Genomic DNA, 26,719 nt, shown 5'->3' with positions numbered 1-26,719 from the left:
GGAGGAAGGGACGGGAGACCCACGCAGTGCCATCTACCCCTAAGGGTGCGTGTAGCGCGTGTTGAGAAACACTGTGCTAGGGGATGAGAAGCTGATGTGCACGAACTGGGAGAAGGACCTTGGTGCGATAGTGTTGGAGGATCTCAAGGCTGTGAAACAATGCAACAAAGCGGTGGCTATACCCAGAAGGCAGCTGGGCTGCATAGAGAGGAATTGCCAGCAGAAAAAGTAAGATGTTAATGCCCCTGCACAAGTTGTTGGTGAGGCCCCACTTGGAATATTGTGTTCAATTCTGGAGGATGTTTCTTGCTAAGGATGTAAGAAGACTTGAAGTGGTCTAGAAGAAGGCAACAAAAATGATATTGGGATTGTGCCGAGAGACGTATGAGAAGAGGCTTGAATACCTGAATATGTACAGTATATCCTAGAGCAGTGGTTCCCAACCCTGTCCTGGATAGAAGATGTGACCACCAGGCCAATTGTGTTTTCAGGCTAGCCTGAGAGAGATTTGCATATAATGGAAGTGATAGGCATGCAAATCTGCTCCAAGCATATTCATTAGGGCTAGCCTGAAAACCCGATTGGCCTGGTGGTCCTCCAGGACAGGGTTGGGAACCACTGTACTAGAGGAAAGAAGGGATAGAGGAGATATGATATAGGTGTTTAAATACTTAAATGGTATTAACTTACAAACAAATCTTTTCCAGAGATAGGGAAGCAGTAGGAGTAACATCAGGAAGTACTTTTTCACAGAGAGGGTGGTAGATGCCTGGAATATCCTCCCTGTAGAGGCGATGGAGGCAAAAACAGTGACTGAGTTCAAAATTGCATGGGATAAATACAAAGGATCCTTAAATAGAAAGAAGATAGTATCGACGCACAACTGAATAGATCAACAGCTATAACTTCATTTATCCCAGGACTGAATGGACCATGTTGCCATCCACTTCATATTTTATAAAGAGAGATTTAGGACCCCTGAGGAAGATGTTTTAATCGAAACGCGGACCGTGTTGGGTCCTTGTTTCTCTAAAGCAAAGTGGATTACAATTATAATAAAGTGCCTGCATCAAAGTACATCTGTTCTGCAGTTCCCTTTTTTGGCCTTTATCTGCTATCATATATGTCACTATGACATTTCTGCACATTACAACCCTCTTTTTCTGAGCCTTTAAATTAACTATAAAAGATGCAATAAGAAAAAGCTCCAAAGGCCTTAGAAACCCTTTTAGCCATCTAGTAAAACAGCATTATTTGATAATATCTTTCAGTGAATTCTCCCATATGGATAAAATCTGGAGATTACAGAGGATGGAACAGAATCTCAATATAAACTCCCAGTTATGCAAGGGCTAGATTCACTAAGCCCACCGATCATGTCCTGACCACTTTGCGTCCCCAACGTGATTCACTAACCTTGAGGCTGATCATCCTCCGATCTGATTCCGATCCGCACATGCAAATGAGGGTGAACGGCATGCAAAGTAGGAAGGGCCTCGATTCACTAAACTTGTTTAGGAACACCAACTGGGCTGGCTTATCAAAAAAGAAGCGACTGCTGGGGACCAGTCGCTCACGTCCTTTCCTGCTCTCTGCCGACTTCTCCTGCTTTTGCTGCCCCGACTTCTCCTGCTTTTGCCGCCCTGACTTCTCCTGCTCTGCTGCCCTTCCCTGCAGTGCGAGCCCATAGTTTAAACCCGCAGTGCAACCCTGCTTTAAACCCGCGGGTTAAAACCACGGGCTCGTGAGTAAAAAAAAGTCAAAAAAATTAAGTCAAGCCAAAAATTAAAAATGCAAAGTTTTGTTTATGAATAGCAAATGCATACGCAGACCATCTACAGGCAAAGAAGATGGTCTGCGCTTGCGTCAGGATCGCTCTCCAGCGATCAGTGCGGGGCATGCCTCCGATTGCCCCCATTTGCATGAGGACACGTTGTGAATCGGTCGGCCTGCCACGGATTGCTCACGGATCAGATATGATTGGGAAGGTTAGTGAATCTAGCCCTAAGACATTCCACATTTCCCAATAGTACAGATGGGGCATTTACTTTTATAATTGAGCATACAAAAATATTAAAACAGTAGTGTCATCTTGGGAGCACATTCATTTTCGACGGGAAGTCTGGGGAAGGAGTGAGATAGGGAATGAGAGAGCTAGTGAATGAGAAGGATATGAAATTTGACAGGTAGCTGAAAAGTAAAAAGGGGGAGAAGGATGAGAAAGAAGGTGAAATCTGGGTGGACAGAGGCATAAATGAAATGAGCGAGGAAAGGAACATTCAGTATTTCAGAAGTAGGTGTAGTGGGAGAAAAGTACAAGACAGGAGAGAGGAGAAAGTCCTTCATAGTCCAAGTCTCATTCTTCCTCTGATCTCCACTCCTAGCTCTTGAGTACCAACCTTCCTCTGTATGTCCCTCGAACACTAATCTTCCTCTGATCTTCATCCAGTCTCCAATTCTCATGCTTGTACTCTGCCCCCCCTCCTCCTTTTACAAACCTTCAAGTCTCATCCTTCCTCTGGTCTCCCTTCTCCATCTCAATTCCTGTGTCCATATTTTGCCTCACTCTTTACCTTTCAACTTTCTGCTTTCTTTTTCTCAGCCAGTGATCTGACATAACATGAGTCTGCTGAGGCTGCAGCTTCTTCAGAGTTCAAACTCGCAATCGAAGCTGCTATTATATCAACTGTGGTTAGGCTCTTATCTGTGGAGCCCTGCTCACCACGAAAAACTGTTGTAGGGCTTCGTAGTTAAAGAACCCCACATTTAGAACAGAGTTGGCTTCAGTCGTGTAGGGGAAGTGGATATTTTAATCACAGCTGCAGAAAGGAAATGTTTGCTTTTTGAAGCCACAGCCAGCCCGGAACCCATTAAGTTTGGATTAGCAAATGGGTAGCATACCACACCTAGGCTCTATTTATATATTGAATAAGAAAAAAAATAAGCACCATTTCTAAGGAAGGAGGTGATAGAGACAAACAAGACTCAAATTAAGTGAAGCTTAATGCTAGAGTCTGATGTGGGATTGGAGGAAGCAGCTAGTCCATATGTTACAGATTGATCATTTTTACACCTCTTTGATTTTCCGCATTTTCACTTCTGTTCTCCCAACTTCCAGGCTTATAAAATTTAAGAGCATAAGAATTTTTTTGTTATTTTTTTTTTAATAAGAGTTGCAGGTGCTTTTACCATTTTTCATTGGGGGTAAATGACCACCTGTACACAATTTAAGGAAAGGAATATGTTCACAAACATTCAGTAAAGTTGCCTGCGTTTATGTGCATTTAAGCTTGCATTGCTGCGCCATATGAGGAGGGGATTTTAGGTAGCTGTCCAAAGTATCTAGACCAGTGGTTCCCAACCCTGTCCAGGATGACCACCAGGCCATTCTGGTTTTCAGGCTAATCCTAATGAATATGCATGAGAGAGATTTGCATATAATGGAGGTGACAGGCATGCAAATCTGCTCCATACAAATTCATTAGGGCTAGCCTGAAAACCCGATTGGCCTGGTGGTCCTCCAGGACAGGGTTGGGAACCACTGATCTAGACAATATGCCAGCAGTCATAGGACTCGGAATCTCAAGTCTACTGCTGAGAAATGTGGGACATTTGGATATATTAAAAGCATTAAGTGCTTTAGGAATCTGCTTTCCTTGTTTCCAAGTAGGAGTGTGCATTTGTTTGAAGAAAACATAAAAAGTTGACATTTATTACACTATTTCATGTTGTTTTTAGCCCAAAAGAACAGGAAGAATCCAAAGAATGTACACTTTTATGAAAGAAAGTTTTCCCCTTTTAGCCCTTTAAATTCCTTGTTTGGGGCAGTTACCATGGTGGCAACCACTAGCACGGCTTGGTTAAAAAAAAAAAAAAAATGACGGGGGGATGTTAATTCACTCCTTGTTTGGAATAAAAGGCCAGTACCTGGGATTTTTGCTATTCTGGGAGAGTGCAACTAAAATACTTGAAGAAATAGAGTATATTCTTTTCAAAAGAGTGTGAACGAGTAATACAGTACTCACCATAAATTTACGGGGGTTCCGTTCCAGGATCCCCCGCGAATTTAGAAAAACCGCAAATGCGGTTTTTAGGCAGGGGAGATGGGAGAGGGCAGCAGGAGAGGGCAGCTGGAGCGCCGGCGGATGAAGGAAATCACTTGCGGTCTGCTCCAACCGCCTCTTCCTGTAGTAAAGTTGGGCTACACCAATCAGGAGCTGCTTTGATACTCAGCTCCTGATTGGTGTAGCCCAATTTTACTACAGGAAGAGGCGGTCGGAGCAGACTGCGAATGACCAGGTCCGTGATTCGCGAACCGCGAATTCGCAGGGGAACACTGTAATAATGTTTCCAAAATAAGAAAAAATAAAAATTCAATAATATGAAAATTGCCACAAACACCATAGAAAACTAAACTCAACCAAACCTTTTGGGCTGCATGCTCCTATTTCTCAGAAGCGCTCCATTCGAGTACATACATGCTTGTCTAAGGATGCAGTTTTGCCACTGCTTGCTTTGTATTGGTAGCATGGAATGTTGCTACTCTTTGGGCTTTGTCCAGGTACTAGTGAGCTGGATTGGCCACCGCGAGAATGGGCTACTGAGCTTGATGGACCATTGGTCTGACCCAGTAAGGCTATTCTTAGGTTCTGTATACCAGTGCTCACCAAACATTCTTCTTCAGGCCCCATTTTAATAAATGGAATGTTCATACAACCCCAGCTCTAGCTCCCTAATGCCTATGCCTTGCTCTAAACAAGGCTTCACATCAGTATGCTCAGATCCTGTTAGCCATCTTGTAGAGAGAGCATTTAGGCTTCTGCACCTTATCAACTTTGTTTTATACACAGGTATGTGACGATTTGCACTTTTATCTGTGGTGGGTAGTAACTTGGTTGTCCCATTCATCTTCTTCAAGTGTTTTAGTTGCACTGTCCCTCAAAAGGAAAGTGCCAGACGCTGGCCCTTATATTCAAAACAAGTAGTGGACTAAATTTCTAGCCCCTCTCCAGAGGAGCTAGTTGAAAAGCCAAAAAAATACCCCAATAAATAAATCCCAGAGGAACAGAAAGCTCTCAGCTTCAGGTAGTCACAGGAGATTTCAGAATTTCCCTCAGAATCCCAAAAGAGATTTTTTCCCCCCATCCTTTTCATCAACTACAGTAGACCTCCAGGCTTTCTGGTGAGACTACTGTGAAGCCAGAGGTTCTAAGACTTGTAATGTTTTCCAGTTGCACATTAATGATCAAATATATAGCATACTGTTCCAGATGTTCATGCCTAACATGGTGTAAACATTAACCTTACTAAGTTAATTAACTTCCAACTTTCCTTTTGTTCTGTCTCATAAGAGAGAAGCAGCATACGGCCAACTGGATTGTCAGAATGCTCTGGCCTTCTGTATCGAGCTTTTTTTTTTTTTTTTTTTTTTTTTTAGAAACCCTATAGGGTTGTTCTAGGGAGGTAGAGTCAAGATGGTGGCAGAAGCACAGTACTGAGCTCTGTTTGCTTTCCTATGATGCCGAAAAAGAAGGGTAAGCTGAGGATATTTCCCTCAGAACCCCAGCAACAGCCCTCCACATTGTTTATAGGACCTGTGGATTTGTTTGTTCTGCCAGGGAACCCCTTATCTCTGGCTCTAAGAGAGCCACTGGCTGTTCCCTCAGTGACACCAGGAGGTGCTTCATGGGATATCAGCTTGGATCTAGCACTGACTGTGATGGGATATATATTCTGTCACGGAAGCAAGAGTATTCCCAGGTTCCTAGTCAGACGTTCAAGAAAACAGCATGGGCTTGAGGGTAACATATTTAGTCCAACTCCTACCTGGGGTGGTACTAGTCATTGTGGAAGACTAGGTGGGTGGTGGTAGGAATAGACCAGTGTTTCTCAACTCATTCCTGGAGTACCCCCTTGCCAGTCAGGTTTTCAGGATATCCACAATGAATATGCATGAAAGAAATTTGCATATAATGGAGGCAGGGTATGCAAATCATGTTCATGCATATTCATTGTGGATATCCTGAAAACCTAGCAGGAGAAACAAACAAAACTGCAGACTGTGTACAAGATGCAGGCAACAATTTATTGTACCAAAATTAAAATGCAAATAAGTAAAATAAAACCCTTTTACCAATCAAGGGACCCGACACGGTCCGTGTTTCGGACAAACCTTCGTCAGGGGTCCATGGTGAAAAAGGTTGGGACATACCATAAAAAATGAAGATAAGTAACAAAGTGCCTGTATATTGTGTTCGCCGAGGATTGCTGCAAAAAGTAAAGCGTCTCAAGGAACCTGACTGGCAAGGGGGGACTCCAAGACCGAGTTGAGAAACACTGGAATAGGCTGCCCCTGTTTCCCCAGATTATTGCTTTTCCCCAGTAGCAGAAAAGAGTAGGTGATATCTACATTTGATTTGATGAATTGATTTACATCCTAAGTTACATACAGTTTAACCACAGAGAAAAGGGTCTATTTGATTATAGGTTCATCTTTTATATAATTTATATTCCGCATATCCTACAATTCTATGCGGATTACAAATTATTCATGCACTCAAGCATTTTTCCCTGTCTGTCCCGGTGGGCTCCCACTCTATCTAATGTACCTAAGGCAATAGGGATTAAGTGACTTGCCCAGGGTCACAAGGAGCAGTGTGGAATTTGAACCCACAACCTCAGGGTGCCAAGGCTGGCTTCAACCACTGCAGCACACACTCCCTTTTGGCCTTTAGGGGGGCAATTTGAGGGGGAAAGAGGGAACTCATCCTGGGCAAAAAGAGGGGGTGGGAATGGGGAGAGGCTGGTTAATGAACACCCAGAACAAGAGAGCATAGTTTGGCGTTCTTAAAGACAAGGATTCCCAGGCGACCCTCGAGAGGAGGAATGCTGGCTTCAGCCTAACCTTCAGTAAGCCTATAACCTCATCTGAGTGACTGAAGAGTCAAGACTGTGCCGAGAAATCAGTGGTGCCCGGTGCAGCCGGACAGACCGGAGCAAATATGGGCACTCGGCCTATACCTTCGGGTAGGCATAAGAACATAAGAAGTGCCATCTCCGGGACAGACCCTAGGTCCTTCACATCCGGTGATCCGCACACGCGGAGGCCCCGCCAGGTGTACCCTGGCATAGTTTTAGTCCCCATATCACTCTAAGCTTCTCATAAGGAGATGTGCATCTAACTTACCCTTAAATCCTAGAATGGTGGATTCCGCAATTACCTCTTCTGGGAGAGCATTCCAGGTGTCCACCATTCGTTATGTGAAGCAGAACTTCCTGATATTTGTCCTGAACTTGTCCCCCCTTAGCTTCAGTCTATGTCCTCTTGTCCGTGTCACATTGGACATTGTAAATAATTTTTTTTCCTGCTCTATTTTGTCGATTCCTTTCAGTATTTTGAAAGTCTCGATCTTATCCCCTCGCAGTCTCCTCTTCTCAAGGGAAAACAATCCCAGTCTCTTAAGTTGTTCCTCGTATTCCAAGTTCTCCATGCCCTTTATTAGCTTCGTTGCTTGTCTCTGCACCCTCTCAAGCAGTGAGGAACCCAGGTCTTCACACTGACCCTTGACCTGCACACACCTCTGCCCTAGCCAACGCTGAGATAGATCACTGGACCCTAATAGCTTAGCTCAGTGTATGATGATGCAGCTGTTTCTGGATCAAGGAAAGGTTCCAGTAGGAGAGATGAAAATTCTCTTCTGGGTCAACACAGTGTACTGGCATCAGCAGGAGGAAATAACAGTGAGCACAAGCTCAGAGATTCCCTCTGCTGCAGGGTGAGATTTGGCTGAGATAGCTGCAGGAAAAACTTGTTTTGTGTTTAAAAATAAATCAGGGATTGTACTTCAGAAGCCTATAACATTTTCTTTGTAAACAATATATACAGCTGTTTCAGAGCTGAGAAGGGTGATATCTCACCAATTAGCAGCAAGGAACGGAACTTTGCAAGGTAAAGCAGCTTCAGTTACTGTGTTTCAAGAGCAGTTAGCTCGGAGTACCCTTGTAAATAAAAAAAAAAAAAAAAGGTGCAGGATGAGGATATCTATTACCTCATTTTACATTTCCAGGCATAACCTGCACACGAAGTGCTTATTTGTTTGCTTTCCCATCCTTGAAGGGTTGCATCTACAAAAGATTTATTGATAGAACATTATCTTTTCAGGCTGGCAAAAGGAATGAGTGTTTGACCAAATTCATTCCAAATGCATTCTCTTATCAAACTTTTAGAAAGTCAATTAAAACTTACCTTTTTGATACATTTCCCTGACTCCATTTCTATCTGGATGTATCTTTAAACACTCTAACTAAATTTGATTAATCTCAATCTGCTGATGTAATTCTAGAAGCTTTTTGTAATCACTGTCTGTATACAGTCTCTTGTTCTGTAAACCGCATTTAACTATTTGTGGTATTGCGGTATAGAAAAAAAGTTGTTATTATTATCCTTCACTAGAAGAAAGTTTAGAGAATAGTTTGGGATATGCTCATCTTCACTCTTTGAACTTTCATAAAGTACCACTTGCACCCCCTCGGAATATTTTTAAAACCATATTTAGAAGATTTTTTGATCAGGATGGTGTGGAGTTTTCCCAATGATCGGGATGGTGTGGAGCTAAAGCAAAAAAGGGGGGACTTTTTCTTGATACAGCCTTCGGGCGAAACATGTCGGAAAACTCAGAAAATGCAGAAAAAAATATAAGTTGAAAGATTATTTATTTATTTATTTATTTATTTACTCAAGCACTGAAGTATAGAAGCACTAAAGCACTTTATATAAAACATAATGGTCTGATGAGGAGGCTAGTGCCACATAGTACCACTCAAACCAATTGGCTAAATACTGGCACTTCTGAAGACCAATGAATAAGTAAAAATTATAAATGAATATGTTATGAAGTACTGTTTGTGGAGAACACGAGTGATAGCATAACAGTACAAAGGACTGCTGTCCACATTACTTATTGAAAACTAAGCATGCGCAGGGCAGATGCCTTCCCCCGTACATTCTCGGTTTCGCAAAAGCTAGGCATGCATGGGGCATCTTCCCTAAGCATGCTCAAGTTTTCACACATGCATGGGGGAAGAAGGAGTTGAGAAAATGAGGGACAGTCTCTTCAGCTGCCAGGTTGGGGGATCCCTGACAGCCTTAGCATTAGACCCCACTATGAGGGGGGCCCAGGCTTCTGAGGACCACCAGCTCTGTGACTGTAGTTTAGCAGGTGACTGATGAAGAACTTAAGGGGGGGGGGTCCAGGAACAGCAATGTGGCATCTATTTGGGAGAATAGGAGGCACTAGTAAGAGTTTGCAAGGTGGGATCAGGCGGGGGAGTGGGTGGAGCCTGATGAACCAATAGCTGGTTCATCTGGAGGGTCGGATAATCAAAGGGTAGTTCATAGAGACTTTACTGTATATTTCCCTTTTTAAAATTTTTCTTCTGTTATTGATCGGATTACATTATTTGTCTAATAAATAAAAATATTTCAGAGAGTAGTCATAAGTAAATATATTTAGCTACAATTCTAATGTCAACTTTTACATCCTGTTGTTTAAAAAAAAAAATTGAACATGATATTTTAGTGATCTTGAATGTTAAAACAGAACATCCCTCTATTCTAATTGGGCTCCTCCGCCACCCCCACCCTAGAACTTTTTAAAGAAGAAAGTGGCTTAGCATTTTTTGTTGGTTTTATCTCCTCTCAGTGGTTTATTTAATGGGGAAAATAGTCTCATAAACTTGGACTCAGCTGAAATTGCAACTTTATCTCTGGCATCTTGTCAATAAACCTGTTATAGCAAGAAAGATGGCGTTTCAATGCATTAAACCAGTGTTTTTCAACCTTTTTTGGGCAAAGGCACACTTGTTTCATGAAAAAAATCACGAGGCACACCACCATTAGAAAATGTTAAAAAATTTAACTCTCTGCCTATATTGACTATATATAAAGTAATTCTCTTGAATAGGAATCAAATAAACACAAAGAAAGTATTTTATAATTACTTTATTACGAAATAAAAATTATAAAAATTATAAAATACTTTATTCAGTGCGAAACCTGGGCCTGTTTGGCTGAACACAAAGCTGATATTCTGGCTGGAATCGAAGAAAGACACACACGTAGCTCTTCGTCAACAGCTCTCAGTCTCTCTCTGTATTTGGTTTTTATAGCATACAAAAATAGACAAATATACCCTCCATCCTTTTTATTAAACCACAATAGCAGTTTTTAGCGCAGGGAGCTGCGCTGAATGCCCAGCGCTGCTCTTGACGCTCATAGGCTCCCTGCGCTAAAAACCACTATTGCGGTTTAGTAAAAGGTGACCATATTGTAAAATATAGACAGCAGATATAAATTCAGAACTGTGCATAGTAAGTGAAGGGAAGTTTTCATCTCTGGGAATTTACCCAGTTAACTATTAAGTTATTTGGGCAAATTCCTTTGAAAACTGTGGTAATACTGCCTCCACTTTGCTAAATTTAAAATAAAATCATTTTTCCTACCTTGTCTGGTGATTTCTGGTTGCACTTTCTTCTTCTGACTGTGCATCCAATCTTTCTTCCCTTCTATCAGCCTGTATGCTTTCTCTCCTCCACACCTCATTCCCTCCCCCAACTTTTTCTTCCTCTCTTCCTGACCTTTCTTTCTTTTTTTCTGTTTCTCTTCTTTCCTTCTGTTTCCCTGCCTGCCCCCTTTCTTTCTTTCTCCCTGCCGTTCCCCAAGCCACTGCCACTGCCGCTGCCATCGGGGAACAGGACCCACCAATGGATAACAGGCCCCAAAGCCGACGCCGACGCATGCTCTCCCTGACGTCAATTCTGCAATCGGAGAGGAAGTTCCGCCCAGCCAGGCAGCGATTGGCTGGCCCGAACTTCCTCTCCGACTGCAGAATTGACTTCGGGGAGAAGAAGACTTATCGGCTCGATAGATTAGATCGCCAAGACAAAGTGAGTCCTGGGTGATCGACTCACTTTGCCTTGGCGAGCTACTGGCGCCCCTGCCTCGGGCCCCCTGTCAGCTCCGGGCCCGGCGGCCCTGCGGCACACCAGGCAACATCTCGCGGCACACTAGTGTGCCGCGGAACAGCGGTTGAAAAACACTGCATTAAACCACCTTAAAGAAAATTGCCCTGCCTGGTGCTGTGTTGGTCACTCTAGATTTTCTTTACCACTACTATTTATCATTTCTATAGCGCTGAAAGGCATACGCAGCGCTGTACATTTAACATACAATAGACGGTCCCTGCTCAAAAGAGCTAACAATCTAATTAGACAGACAGGACATCTCAGGGATACATAGGTACATAGAGTATGACGGCAGAAAAGGGCCGATGGCCCAACAAGTCTGCCCACTCAAAGAACCCTCCCCTTAAAAGAACCCTCCCCTAAGCATTTCCCCGGAGTGAACCCACATGTCTATCCCATCGTCTCTTGAAGTCGAGCACGTTGCTGGCTTCGACTATCTGATGTGGAAGACTATTCCAACGATCAACCACCCTTTCGGTGAAGAAGTACTTCCTGATGTCGCCATGAAGTCTCCCACCCTTGAGTTTGAGCGGATGCCCTCTTGTTGCCGTGGGACCTGTAAGGAAAAAGATATCTTCCTCCACCTCAGCATGGCCTGTAAGATATTTGAACGTCTCTATCATGGGTTGGGGAGATTATGGTAGAGAAAATGATACAGTGGGAATAGCTATCTGACAGCCAGTGAGTGGGAGTTAAGAGTTGAAAGCAGTTTCAAAAAAGTGGGCTTTTAGCTTCGATTTGATTACTGCTAGGGATGGAGCATGACATATTGATTCAGGCAGCCTGTTCCAGGCATACGATATGGCAAGAAAGAAGGGACAGAGTCTGGAGTTGGCAGTGGAGGAGACGGGTACAGATAAGATGGTAATTTCGTAATAAAGTAATTATAAAATTAATGGGGGAAACATAGGAGGAGATAAGTGAAGAGAGACATGGGGGGGGGGCTTCAGAGTGAATGCACTTGTAAGTCAGTAAGAGGAACTGTATTCGGAAATGGATGGGGAGCCAATGAAGTGACTTGAGAGGGGTAATGTGAGAATAGCAGCTCTCTTGGAATATGAATTGTGCAGCAGCATTTTGAATGGATTGAAGAGGTGAGAGATGGGTGCATGGGAGGCCTGAGAGAAGTATGTTGCAGTAGTCTAAGTGTGAGGTGATGAGAGCGTGGATAAGGGTTTTGGTAGTGTTTTTAGAGAGGAAAGGATGGATTTTGGTAATATTATAGAGGAGGAAGCAACAGGTTTTGGCGGCTTGTTGGATCTGAGCAGAGAAGGAGAGAGGAGTCAAAGATCACCCCAAGGTTGCGAGCTGACGAGACAGGGAGGAGGATAATGTTATCCACATAAATAGAGAACAGTGAGAGGGGGAAGCTATAGACCTTGGACCTATAGACTTTGAACACTGGCCTGCCAGTCCAAGATTTCGCTTAGGCTGCTATAGTAGAAGACTTTTAGATCAGAGCAGAGTGGCAATAATCATGTCAGAATATCCCTTGCGAACTAAGGCTGTGCACTCAAGAACCATGCGGTAAGACCAAAGTGCTGGGGATTCTCATGGGGACTGGTCTCTAACTGAGAAGACTGCGATGAAGAGGCAGCTTGAGGCTCCTGTCCTGATGCGGACGTACTAGGTCTGCATACCAAGGCCGGTGAGGCCCGTCCGGAGCCACTAGGACCACAAGGCCCTCATGCTGGGCTTCCTTTGGTAAATTACTCCAAATCAGGAGACCGTAACAGCCTGCCCTCAGTATATTCTGTATCGCCTACTTTCTGCCTCAAATATTTCTGCATTCCAGGCCTGGGATTGTTCTCCTGTCAGCCAGATGGCTAAGCACATAGAAATCCTGTATAACTGTATTCCTAAGCCTCTGGCTCCCTTGATGTTTGTACGGGTTGCACTTAGCAGGTTGTTTTTCTATGGTTGTTTCAATTGCTATGAAGTATTGCTCTAATTCTTGTTTTCTAACTTAAAGAGCAGAACAGAATTGTATAATATATGTGAGGAGGTTGCCCTTACCCCTTATTTGTATTCTGTTCCAGTGGAGCTCAGTTGCTTTGGTACATAAGTGGAGGGTGCATAGTGCTCTGCCTGTAAGTGGGAGGTGCTCAAAGCTTTAGTATTCTCACTACTGCAAGTCCAGTTCACAGGAACGGATTGATCACCATACGTACAGACTCCTGAGTGGGTTAACAGAAAGAAGATTATGGCTGGGGCGGAACAGGGTAGAGCCAAGTGTTCTCTCTTTTTAAAGAGGAAATTTTGTAACCTTGCTTATTTTCAGTATTACTGATGTAGCTTTCTGCATCCAGAACCTGGGTAACCAAAGATTTTTTCTCACATGGTCCCAGAGGCAGGGTTTGTGCACATTTTTTTTTTTTGTGTGTGACTGCCAGGTTTTAAAAACCAACAATTTCCCAGGTTTGCAAGTATTTTTGTGAAAAACTATGTAAAATCTGTGAGTGACGCTCCTAGAATTTATGAGTGATTGCTCATGTACTCAACTTATAAGTAGTGGGACCTACGTTATGTTCCCTAGCTGTGTTATTTCCGTTTTGAAGTCTTGTATTTCTTTTAGCAGTAGCTGCAGACTCTCTTCATGTATGATAGAAGCCTCTTCTTCCTAATTCCTTGCAACTGATTCCAGCAATGCAAGCAAATCTCCCATCCCTTGCCCTCACTTTGTAAAACTGTTTTAAGAGGCGTAAATCTCATCTATCATTGTTGAGATGTTCACTTTCCCTTGCTTGCGCATGCTCAAACTAAGGACCTATTCATCAACCTCAGAACTTGAAGAGGCAGGGGTGGGCAGCAGTGGAGCTTTTCTTACTTATGTCTGCCTCAGTTGCACTCCAAATTAGAAGTTCCCCTGTTTTATTCTTGTTACATTTATTAATAACCATATGGTTATGGGATCTACAAATATTTAGCTGTTTTTTTTGTTTTCATTTGGCTTTTAAATTCCCTTTTCAAGCTCTAAAGCTGCTACTAAACCAGCTCATCCTTTTTAATATGTTCTTTTTTTCCTAAATCCCTCTATTTGCATGGCAAATCGAAACATTTTAGAAGTGCAGGATAGATTTTGAGCAAAGAATGCATGTTAGATATAGAGTATATTCGGTTATTTAATTTTCTGTCTAAATGATTCCACTAATCTGCTGCACTTACGGCCTCTTTTACAAAGCTGCGCTAGCGACCCCGAAGCCCATAGAGATTTAAAGGGCTTCAGGGCTGTTGGCCGTGCGGCTTTGTAAAAGAGGCCGTTAGAGTTTTGAAAACATTTGCTTTTGTGGTGATTATTAGGTAACAGTGTGATCCAATAACCATAACCACCCTTAAGCCTGATGTATTCTGCAAATATTCTAATCCGTTGCTTGCTGCATACTTACAGAACCTGAGCAACAACATTTTTTTCAAGTAGGTCAGCTAAAAGTTGGAGCAAATAAAAAGTGAGGATTATTCTTTGTCTTTATGATTGATTTATTACCCGTGTAAAATAAATGAAACTTTTTGTTCTATTGCATTTTACTAAGGTATGTATTAAAATATTTACATTTTAGGGATAACTTGTAGATATTGATGTGTATGTGGGTTCAAACCCACGCTGCTCCTTGTGACCTTGGACAAGTCACTTAATCCCCCCATTGCCCCAGGTACATTGGATAGATCATGAGCCCAAAGGGAAAAATGCTTCAGTACCTGGATAAATTCATGTAAACCGTTCTGAGCTCCCCTGGGAGAACGGTATAGAAAACTGGATGAATAAATAAGTAAAATAAATAAATATAGATTATTGAACTATGATACTGATGTGTTATTGTAGTACTATGGTACCGTATTTGCCGGCGTATAAGACGACTGGGCGTATAAGACGACCCCCCAACTTTTAGTTAAAATATAGAGTTTTGTTATATACTCGCCGTATAAGACTACCCCTTCTTCCGCACACCTTCTCTACCGCCCCGGGTGCAGCACAGCCGGCCAGGTCCCCTTACTTTTGTGGCACTTCCCCGACTGACCGACAACAGCATTAGAGAGCTGCAAGGGGACGCCCCTAGGGTCGCGGAGATCCCGTGGGGACGCCCCCTAGGGTCGCGGGGATCCCATGGGGACGCCTCCGAGGGTCGCGGGGCTCCTGCGGGGCTGGATGCTCAGTCTTCTGGATGTACGCGGCTCTTCTTCTCCCTACCTTCTCTGCTTGCAGCACAGAGCCGAACGGAAGTCTTCCCGACGTCAGCGCTGACGTCGGAGGGGAGGGAGGGCTTAAACAAAGTTTAAACAAAGCCCTCCCTCCCTCCGACGTCAGCGCTGACGTCGGGAAGACTTCCGTTTGGCTCTGTGCTGCAGGCAGGGCAGATAAGGAGAAGGAGAGTAGCCTCGCGGTACCAAGAGAGAGGGGCGGCCGCCCCGCCCCGGTTGCAGCACAGCCGGCCAGGTTCCCTTACTTTTGTGGCACTTCCCCGACCGACCGATAACAGCCCAGGTCCGACAATCCTCCCTGCCCTGTAGCCGCGAATCTAAATTACCTTCTTACAGCAGCTGTAAGAAGGTAATTTAGATTCGCGGTTAAGGGCAGGGAGGTTTGTCGGACCCGGGCTGTTATCGGTCGGTCGGGGAAGTGCCACAAAAGTAAGGGAACCTGGCTGGCTGTGCATGCAACAAGGGCATGTAAACAGTACCCGGCGTATAAGACGACCCCCGACTTTGGGGAGGATTTTAAGGTACTAAAAAGTCGTCTTATACGCCGGCAAATACGGTATATATTGTGCTATCATTATAGTGTACTTGTTCATCATATTATTTGTTTTGTTGTAGTCCACTTTCTGTTGAACATTTGTTTGTGAAAGTTGGTATATAGGTGCAATGTAAAAATAAAATAAAAAGGATAGTAGAAATAAACCAAAAATTACTAGAAAGTCTCTAAGAAAAAGGGGTCTCCTGGAAAATGTGGTAGAAAAAATGTCCATATTATAACGGTCAGCCAAAGGCAAAAAGAATGAAGAAGATAAAAAAGTAAGAATGGAGTATGTGCAAATGTTAATAAAACACTACTAAAGTGAACATAGAAAGAAAAAATGCTACGGGACGTTAGGGATGTGCAACCCCCCCAAAATTGTCTTTTCCTGTCATTTACAGGAATTTTGTTTTATTTTAGATCAGTGTTTCTCAACTCAGTCTTGGAGTACCCCCTTGCCAGTCAGGTTTTCAAGATATCCACAATGCATATGCATGAAATACATCTAATATATTAAAAGGCTACTCGCGCATGCGCACTCCCATCTGCGTGCGTCCGTTTTCCATGAGATGTAAGGGCATTGCAGGTAGGAGTGCACATGCGCGCGAAGCTAGTTCTCTCTCCCCTCCCAGGCGGCTGTCGGTGGCCCGAGGCGGATGTCGGCCGCGGCAGCTGCTGGCCGCCCGAAGCTCTCTCTCTCTCTCTCCCTGCTCTCCACCTCACGCAAACCTAAATCCAGGGAAAACGGCACTACCGGTAGAAGTTTATTTTTAAGATTAAAGGTGCTGCGGCGGCTCCTCTCACGAGCCGCACCTGCGTCGGAGAAGGCTTCCGACGCAGGCAGCGATCTTGAGAGGAACCGCGGCGGCAACTTTAAACTTAAAAATAAACTTCTTCCGGTACTGCCGTTTTTCCTGCTGTGCCCTCTCGATCTCCTTAACCACAGTGAGTGCGATGATAGGCCAGACTGTGGGAAGCAAGGGGGGGGGGGTTGGGGGAAATGCTGCTGCACAGGGATCTGTAGGGGAAGGTAAATACCGCTGCTGCTGCTCAGAGAAGTGGATGGAGAGGGAAATACTGCTGCTGTTGCTGCACAGGGAAGTGAGGTTGGGGGAGGGAAATGCTGCTGCACAGGGAAATGAAGGGGGAGGGAATGTTACATATGGAGCAGGGAGAGAGACAGATAGAAATAAAGATAGACAGACAGCAGGAGGGAGGGAGACAGAAAGAAAGGAAGAAAGACACAGGGGCAGGAAGAGGGACAGAAAGACAGACAGAGAAAGGGGGTCAGGGAGAGATAAATACAGCAGGAGGTAGAGAGAGAAAGAAAGACAGACAGACAGACATCTAGCACCCGTTAATGTTAACGGGATTAAAGACTAGTTTGCATATAATGGAAGCAGGGTATGCAAATCAAGTGTATGCAAATTCAATGTGGACATCCTGAAAACCTGACTGGCATGGGGGTACTCCAGGACCGAACTGAGAAACACTGTTTTAGATCGTATAGGACAATGGTTTTCAGTCCTTGCAGACCACCTGGCTAGTTGGACTTTCAGGATACCACAGTGAATATAGTAACATAGTAAATGACAGCAGATATAGACCTGAATGGTCCATCCAGTCTGCCCTATAATTACATGCATTACAGTTTTCATGATTAAATTGTCTTTTTTTTTTTCTTTGTTTCTTCTGGGCCACAGACCTTAGAATCCACCCGGTACTGTCCTTAGGTTCTAACTACCGTAGTTGCTGTTGAAGCTCCCTCCAGCCTATCCAAACCATCAGTTTTGCGGGATTCTCAGACCGTGAAAGTTTGCCCGTTCATGTTCTAGTTAGAGATCCTCTGTGTTTATCCCACGCTTCCCTAAATATGTATGAGTTTTGCATATCAAAAAGATGGTGCTTGCAAATTCCTCTCATTCATATTCATTGTGGATATCCTGGAAAACTGACTGAAGACTAGGTTGAACAGCACTGGTATAGGCATTTTAATTCTGGGTGCAATGTCATTAATATTACATACTACTTCCCAATAGTGTGAACTATTTAATTTTTTTTTTTTAATATTTTTTATTCTTTTTTTAAATTCTTACATCAAGTGAAATACATGTAATACATTCAATTATGAAAAAACACTTGAAATTATTATTAAATGTTCTTACAATGTGAATTAAATAAACCCTTTATCAGAATTTTATATCATATTAATATTACAATAGTTTTCCCTCCCTACCCCTTCTATATGTTCTATACATGTGTTATTATATCTGATCAATAGAATAATTTGTCAATGGTCCCCATATTTTATTAAATTTTTTAATATAACCTTGTTGTAATGCCAATACTTTTTCCATTTTATATATATGACAAATTGAATTCCACCAAAAAGTGTAATTCAATTTAGTGTAATCCTTCCAGTTCTGAGTAATTTGCTGTATAGCGACCCCTGTTAAAATTAATAAAAGTTTATTATTGTTAGCTGAAATCGGACTTTGTGTTCTCATTGCTGTTCCAAATAATATTGTATCATATGATAGTCCAACATGATTTTCTAATAAATTATTAATTTGGGGCCAAATTAATTTCCAAAAGGAATTAATGCAGGGACAAAAGAATAGTAAATGGTCCAATGTCCCCACTTCTATCCTACAATAGTACGTATGATTTATGGCCCAAGTCCAGATTTTCTGGGCTTCCTGGCACAAGAGGCGAGAGCCCGTTCCACCCTGCTTGTTGATGTAGTACATCGCCACTTGATTGTCTGTGCACAGTAGAAGAACTTGAGGGAAGAGAAGATGTTGGAAAGCCTTGAGGGCATAAAACATCGCTCTGAGTTCCAGGAAATTGATGTGATGCTTCTTTTCCTGGGCTGTCCAAAGGCCTTGAGTTTGGAACTCGTTCAAATGAGCTCCCCAAGCATACGTAATAGTACGCATTATTATCAGTATTTACTTTTGTTTGTTAATGACATGCAATGACCTAGTCAAATAGATGCATTATTTTAGAATCAAGGTGCTTAACATTCAACTCACAATTAAAGCCAGAATGAAATTTCTTCCAGCTACATTAGCAGCCTTTACTAAGTCTTCTCAGACCCTCAGTGGCACCACTCAGAACTCAAACTTCTCATAGTTCGTAAAGCTCAGAACTATGAGAAGTTTGAGTTCTGAGTGGTGCTGCTGAGGGTCTGAGAAGACTTAGTAAAAGGCTGCTAATGTAGCTGGAAGAAATTTCATTCTGGCTTTAATTGTGAGATGCAATGACCTAGGACAGGGGTAGGCAATTCTGCTCCTCCAGAGCCGGAGCCAGGTCAGTTTTCAGGATATCCACAATGAATATGTACGAGATGGATTTGCATGCACTGCCTCCTTGAGATGCAAATCTATCTCATGCATATTCATTGTGAATATCCTGAAAACCTGACCTGGCTCCGGCTCTCGAGGACCGGAATTTCCTACCCCTGACCTAGGATATGTCAGCTGACATTTTCCATATTATTACAAAATGACTGCTCATCCCTAGCGTCCATTTATTTGTACCTACTTCACTGAAGCAGATTTGGCCATTTCTAGTAATGTCCTTAAATATTTCCAGGGCTTTTTGCATTTTCGTACCTACCAGGTCTGATTTGGGGATTGTATTTTCTAATAAATGGGCTAATTCTTGTGGAGTTCTCAGGGATCTCCTCTCTCTCCTTTACTCTTTAGTGTCTACTTGTCATCTCTGGGACATAGGTTGTCTAACTTAGGTGTGACATTTTAGAATTATGCTGATGATATTACTATTGCAATTCCAATATATTCATTATTCTCTCAATCTGTGCAGTTAATTTCTACCACAATCACAACTGTAGAATTATGGATGACTGAATTTAAGTTAAAACTCAGTACAGAAAAAACAAAATTCTTCTATGCTACTCCTTGCAAGAAGAAAGAAATAGAGACTGGTATAAATTTGAATGGAATTTTGTACTCGATTAATCCTACTATAAGAATTTTAGAGGTTATTTCAGATCAAAATCTCACAATGAAGTCTAACACAGACTCCTCTTCAACTAAAGGTCACCCTTAGTCTATACCCAACCCCTTAAACTCCACCTCTACCCTTCTTTCTCCATTCTAATCTTCTGCCTAAATTTCTGTATAGTCCACACTCAGCCTATACTCAAATAACTCATATCTAAACTAAACTACTTATATTTAAACTACTGTTCTTAATTTGCTGTATAGTCCCTATATTTAAACTGCTGCTCAGTCTCGTATGTCCAAGTATTTAAATCTACTGTATAATCTTGTATGTCCAATTCACTCCATTGTGAATGTTTACTTGTAAACCGTTCTGAGCTACTGGGAGGATGGGATAAAAATCTAAATAAATAAATAAGATGCTTTAGTAAGGAAAAGTTTCTATATGTTGTGGAAATTACAGACTATTAGACTATATTTTGATGTTTCTTCTTTTAGACTGTTGGTGCAGTCATTAATTCTAAATATTTTGGATTACTTTAATATAGTTTACTTAGCGGGTTATCAGAAAAATCTTTATACCCTCCACATCATACAAATCACGGCAGTCCGATTAATTTTTAAGCTGAAAAAAATCAGATGATGTCACACCTTATCATTCGAGGCTAGAGTTGGATCTAAGGCCAAGATTCTCAAAATTTAAGAACATAAGAATAGCCTTACTGGATCAGACCAATGGTCCATCAATCCCAGTAGCCTGTTCTCACGGTGGCCAATATAGGTCACTAGTACCTAGCCAAAACCCAAGGAGTATCAAAATTCCATGCTACCAATCCAGGGCAAGTAGAGGCTTCCCCCATGTATTAATAACAGACTATGGACTTTTTCTCCAGGAACTCGTCCAAACCTTTCTTAAAACCTTTAACACCGTTGCTAAACTGTTTTCCAGTGGCTTAGCCTGTACGCAGTTTAGCGGCGGATCATCAAAAGGGATTATCTCTTGTCTTTAGCGAGGTTTCTAGCAGTCACCAACGCCAACATGCAAATGGGTTCTTCAACATTGATATGAGCCCTCCAGTGGATTCTTAAAAAATGACAGCCACTTTCAAAAAGTGGTGTCAGCTTTTGGCAACAAAATAAGCGACTGGTCCAGGGGTGCTGGTCAGTGTCAGAGACTAGTAGAAAGCCCTTGTGTTGTGATGCAGTGGGAGAGATGCCCATTCTCTCTGTTCCATCACAACACCCCTTCCCTGCAGCAGTGACGGCGAACATCCCCCCCCCGCAGCAGGAGAGATGACCACACTCTCCCGCTGCCCTAAAATCCCTGCCGCGACCCAACTTGACTCCCTCCCCCTGCAGCGGGAGAGATGCCCATTCTCCCTCACTGGCAAGTGACTTCCCTCCCCCATCTCCGCTGCCCCTCTCCCCCTTACCTCAAATAAATGATCTGGAGGGACACCGACTCCCTCCTCCCAGCTGCCTGTGTCATTTAAAATGGGTCTTCCCCTACACGGTGCATCTTGGGATGCACTGGGGAGGGGCCTGAGGCTTTGATTGGCCCAAGTTGTTTAAGGCCTCTCCCATGGCAGGGGATTTATATAACCTGGGGATTCCTTGTCCCTCCGGATCATCTATTTGAGGTAAGGGGGAAGGGGGCAGCGAAGATGGGGGAGGGATGTCACTTGCCAGCAGGGGAGAGTGGGCATCTCTCCTGAGGAGGAGTGTGTGGCGCAGTGGTTGAAGCTACAGCCTCGGCATTCTGGGGTTGTGGGTTCAAACCCCGCGCTGCTCCTTGTGACCCTGGGCAAGTCACTCAGTCCTCCATAGCCTCAGGTACGCTAGATAGATTGTGAGCCCACCGGGACAGGTAGGGAAAAATACTTGAGTACCTGATTGTAAAAACCGCTTAGATAATCTTGATAGGCGGTATATAAAACCTAAAAAACTTGGAAACTTGGATGTGTGGGGAGGGAGGGGTTGCAGCCGGGATTTTAGGGCAGTGGGAGAGAGTGGGCATCTCTCCTGCTGCAGGAGGTGGGATTGTTGGTTGACATTGGTAGAGATTGAACATCTCTCCTGCTATTGTTGTGTTTATTTTTTATTTATTTATTTTTTTTTTTTGGGGGGGGGGGGGTTCTTGATGCATTTTTTCTCTGCATGTGCCCATTGCTATCACCAGCCATGGGCACATGCAAATTTAGCGAATCTTGTCCACTGCCCTCATTTGCATACCTGATTGTTTGAGAATGATTCGCTATCAAAACAGCTGTGTTAGCAGACTGTCGCTTTTTAACACGGGTTTTTGAAAATCCTGGCCTAAGTTTAGTTGTATATGCTATAAAGTCTTACGTGGTTTAGCACCTGATTATCCTGTGGATCATATTTTATTCATTAATTCACAACGCCCAAAATGTAACTGTTTGCTTTTCCATCGGTAAAGGGTTGTTTATACAAAAGCTATTTTCAACGACTCCTACAGCTTCTTGTGATAGTATGTAAATACTGTATTTTCGCTCTCTTTCTTACCAGCAGTTCAGGAAATTATTGAAAACCTACTTATTTAAAATTTTTTTGTAATTTGTAGGTCATTTCTTTTTATTGTCACTGTTTCAATTTTCTTTTGTAAACTGCATAGAACTCTTAAGGTACTGCAGGTAAATACATTTTTATGTTATGTTTATTTTGAGCAAATACTCAACAGTTTGCACAGGTGGTTTTATCAACACCTGGTTATGTTACATCTGATTCACTATTTGAAAGGTTTAGTTGTTTGAAAGAGATTTTTAACATTTTTATCAATAACAATTTCTTTCTTCTTTTCTTTCACATATTGGCCCCAGTTTATATAAGAAAACATTTTATCACACACCGGTTTTGGTGAATTTTGATATTTTTTGTACCACTTTGTTTAGTGTGTAGTGGTTCCTGCAGCCCCTCTATATGCTTTTTTAAGCTTTTGAAAGTACCTTTTACTGTATGAGGGGTGGGGGTGGGGGGGGTGCTGAAAAGTTCTCAGCCTAACTGACCAACTTCCTAAATTCTGAGCGTTATTTTGTCACTGTAGCTGCAGACTGCTATCTTGCTTCATTAAGTGCCAATTTGCAGAACCAAAATTCTCTATTTTGACATTGTTTCAGATCATTGTTTCAGATCATTGTTTCAGATCATGATTGAAGCATATCCACATCATTCTCTTCTTGGTTAAGCCGAGAACTTTTCAGCGCCCCCTTTGTATTACTCCCAACACTTTATATTGAAAGAAATGGGTAATACTGCTCTTTAGAAACCTGCAATTATTTCTTTAAAAAAAAAGGTGGTTGTTATGAAGAGTTCTTTTGTTTGAGGTGGATTTGCTGATTTAAAGTGGAAAGGAAGCAAGTGAGACAAACTTAAGTTTGGAGTTTTATTTGCTTTTTCTCAGAGTTGGAGCGGACCGGAAAAGTTACTCGCTTTAGACGAACTCATTGATAGCTGTGAACCGACACAAGTGAAGCATATGATGCAAGTTATTGAGCCACAGTTTCAACGAGACTTCATCTCCTTGCTTCCTAAAGAGGTAATGTTACCATTCAGCTGGGCACTAGGTAATGTTTGTAAAAGCCATTATCTACCACCTCTAAAATCTCTTACCTACCAGTGATCACATTTAGCACTGTTAGTTTAACACTTGGTGTTAAAAAGGGGACAGCAAGCTGACACATTGCCATGACTTAATGTAATTTTGAGATTAAGGTATGCATATAAGCTCACCTAAATTCCTTATCTACTGTAAGTTACCTCTGCTATGTTTTGTGCTGCAAGAATTTTTTTCACACTTTGGATCCTATTGGAGAGCTGGCTTTTTCTCTAGCCAGTTCTAATAAATGTATTTTTATGAGCACTTTCCTTAGAATCAAAACACAACTGCTAAACAAAGTAAAAAAAATATATATAGATTGCTGTTCGGAAAGAAAATTTGAACAATTCGGTAGTCTGTAAATGAATATTACTTTTTTAGTCCCTGGAGGCTCCAAGACACCCAATATTCTTGGAAAAGCCTTTCTCTGCTTGTTCCTTATTTTTTTTCTTGGTATAAAAGTCAGTTTTCTACAAAATACATTGGGACTCATTTTAATTTTCTTACCCAGGGGCTCTGAATAGTTTTGGAGACCAAAACCTGCTACCTCAGGACAGGATACCATAACTACAGTATACTGTACTGACCTACTGTACTGAAAGCTAATTGAAAAATTTACTAGTTCAAAATGGTATTATCTTATTTTCCATCTTTTGGGTTATTTGTCTTTTTTTTTTTTTTTTTTAATTTACATCTGCTGCCTTTATACAAGTATTAGGGGATATGCATCACTGTTCCTGTATTACACTGTTTGCAGAGTCTGGCTTCTTGGCAGTTCAGTTTAACTTTTGTCTACATGTTTCTAATTTTAGTTTGTGATTACTTATTCCATTCTGGATGAGGGTGTATCTATGTTCTGTGTGAATGAAAAAGACATAGGCCTAGATTCTCTAAAAGTCGCGTTAAAAACCAATGGGCCGCTGTTGCAGTCGTTACAGTAGCGATTTTTAAAAAACGAGTCATTCTCCAAAAAACGCTCAAATATGGTTGGCAGAGAGTACCGAAGACTCGCTAAATTTGCATGTGCCCATCACTAGTGATAGCGATGGGCACATGCTCAGAATAAAGGCAAAAAAACCAAAACGAGCCGCAAGTAACCCTCCACCCGACAGCGGGAAAGATGCATAATCTCTCCTGCCACCAAGCAACAAAACACCCAACACCCCCTCAGCAACAAGAGAGATGCCCAATGTCTCCCGCCACCAAGAAACACACCTCCCAACACCTCCTTTGCAGCGGGAGCAATGCCCAATCTCTCCCGCCACTAAGAAATGCCCACTGACAACGGGAGAGATGTCCAATCTTTCCCACTGCCAATAAGCACCCCCCCCCCCCAGTAGTGAGAAAGATGCCCAATCTCTCCTGCCACCAACCGACACATTCCCCTGGCAGCGAGAGATGCCCAATTTCTCACGCCACCAACCGACACATTCCCCTGGCAGCGAAAGAGATGCCCAATCTCTCCCGCCGCCAACCGACACCCCCAATCCCACTCAGCAGCGGAAGAAATGCCCATGCTCTCCCGCAGCCACACAACTCCCCCCATTGCTTCTGACAACCCCTGCTCTCTCCCCCTTACCTTACTTTCAGATAGCTGGCCAGAGGGATGCCTATTTCAGGGATGCTTACTCCCTCCGGCCAGCTGGGCATCTCTTCCACTGTTGGTGGGTATTTCTTAACAGTGGGAGAGATTGGTCATATCTCCCACTGTTGAGGTGGGCTATAATACACATGTTCAAGAAGCGTGCTTTTACTACTCCCACTAAAAAGAAAAATAGACAACTTATGATTCTCCTTGTAATTTTTTTTATTTTTTTCATTAGCCACAGTCAAAACACACGCCACAAGATGCACTTTTAACAGTGTTGTCACTGTACCGGCACCCCTGGAGCAGTCGCTGATTTTTGTCATCAAAAGCCGACGCTGAAGAAATTGATGGAGAAATAACAGATGAGATTAAACGCAATTGCAAGGGAGGCAACATAGTTATCATGGGCGACTTCAACTATCCGGGGATAGACTGGAACCTAGGCACCTCTGGCTGCACTAGGGAGGCCAAGTTCCTGGATGCTGTAGGCGATTGCTTCCTGGAACAACTTGTCAAGGAAAATACAAGAGGAAATTCAATTCTGGGCTTAATTCTAAATGGACTGCAAGATCCGGCACAAGGTGTAGAAGTAGAAGGGAATCCAGGAAACAGCTATCACAATATGATCCGCTTCGACCTGGATGCAGAGGCGAAACATCGGTCCAGAACGACAGCCACAGCACTGACCTTCCGAAAAGGGAATTACAAAGAGATGAGACGCATGTTGGGGAAGAAGATTAAGAAGAGGATAGGCACTGTAAAAACGCTAGAGCAATTTTGGTCTCTTTTTAAGGACACGGTCACCGAGATACAAAATCTATATATTCCGCATATCAACAAGGGATCCAAAAGGGAAAAAAAAACAAAGAACCGGCGTGGCTCACTGTAGAGGTTAAGGAGGTGATCAGAGACAAGAAAACTTTGTTTAAGGAATTGAAAGGTCAAAAATGGACGAAAACTGGAATAAGCACAAACAACATCAACACTGGTGCCATCAGGCGGTAAAAGGGGCCAAAAGAGACTATGAGGAAAAAATAGCCAAGGAGGCAAAAAACTTCAAGCCATTCTTTTGATATATTAAGGGGAAACGACCCGCGAAGGAAGCGGTGGGACCATTGGATGACCATGGAATGAAGAGAGTGCTAAAGGAGGACAAAGCAATTGCCGACAAACTGAACACATTTTTTTTGCATCTGTATTTACCGAAGAGGATATACACAGCATACCGGAACCCATCAGGCTATATGATAGAAACGAAGACGGGAAATTGACAGGGTTGACGATCAGTCTAGAAGAGGTATACAGAGCGATAAATCCCCGGGACCAGATGGCATCCATCCAAGGAACTGAAAGGGACTATAGCTGAATTGCTTCAACTAAGAGCCAATCTGTCGATCAAATCGGGAAAGATTCCGGAGGACTGGAAGGTGGCGAATGTTCCACCGATCTTCAAAAAAAGTTTGAGGGGAGATCCAGGAAACTACAGACCGGTGAGTCTGACCTCAGTACCGGGAAAGATGGTAGAGGCACTGATAAAGGACCGCATCATTGATCACCTTGACAGGCACAGTCTGATGAGAACCAGCCAGATCTTGTTTGACGAACTTGGTGCACTTTAAGAGAGTAAACAGGCAGATAGACAAGGGCGACCCGGTCGACATTGTATATCTGGATTTTCAGAAGGCGTTCGACAAGTTTCCACATGAACGACTACTTCGGAAAATTGCGAGCCATGGAATCGAGGGTGAAATACTCACCTGGATTAAAAACTGGCTTGAGCAAAGGAAACAGAG

At 42.8% G+C, this 26,719-nt stretch overlaps 1 protein-coding gene across 1 annotated transcript in view; it reads left to right on the top strand.

Moving 5' to 3' along the window:
* Positions 1–26,719, top strand: part of FBXW7 (F-box and WD repeat domain containing 7) — a 160,041-nt gene that overhangs the window by 29,377 nt on the left and 103,945 nt on the right. Inside the window, 1 exon segment of the mRNA XM_033940721.1 lies at positions 23,144–23,278. Within this exon segment, the coding sequence (XP_033796612.1) occupies positions 23,144–23,278 (135 nt within the window).

This window comes from Geotrypetes seraphini, chromosome 1 (assembly GCF_902459505.1).
Source record: "Geotrypetes seraphini chromosome 1, aGeoSer1.1, whole genome shotgun sequence".
In the NCBI taxonomy this organism is placed as follows: domain Eukaryota; kingdom Metazoa; phylum Chordata; class Amphibia; order Gymnophiona; family Dermophiidae; genus Geotrypetes; species Geotrypetes seraphini.
The sequence above is the reverse complement of the archived record's forward strand: the minus strand, read 5'-3'. Positions and strand labels throughout refer to the sequence as shown.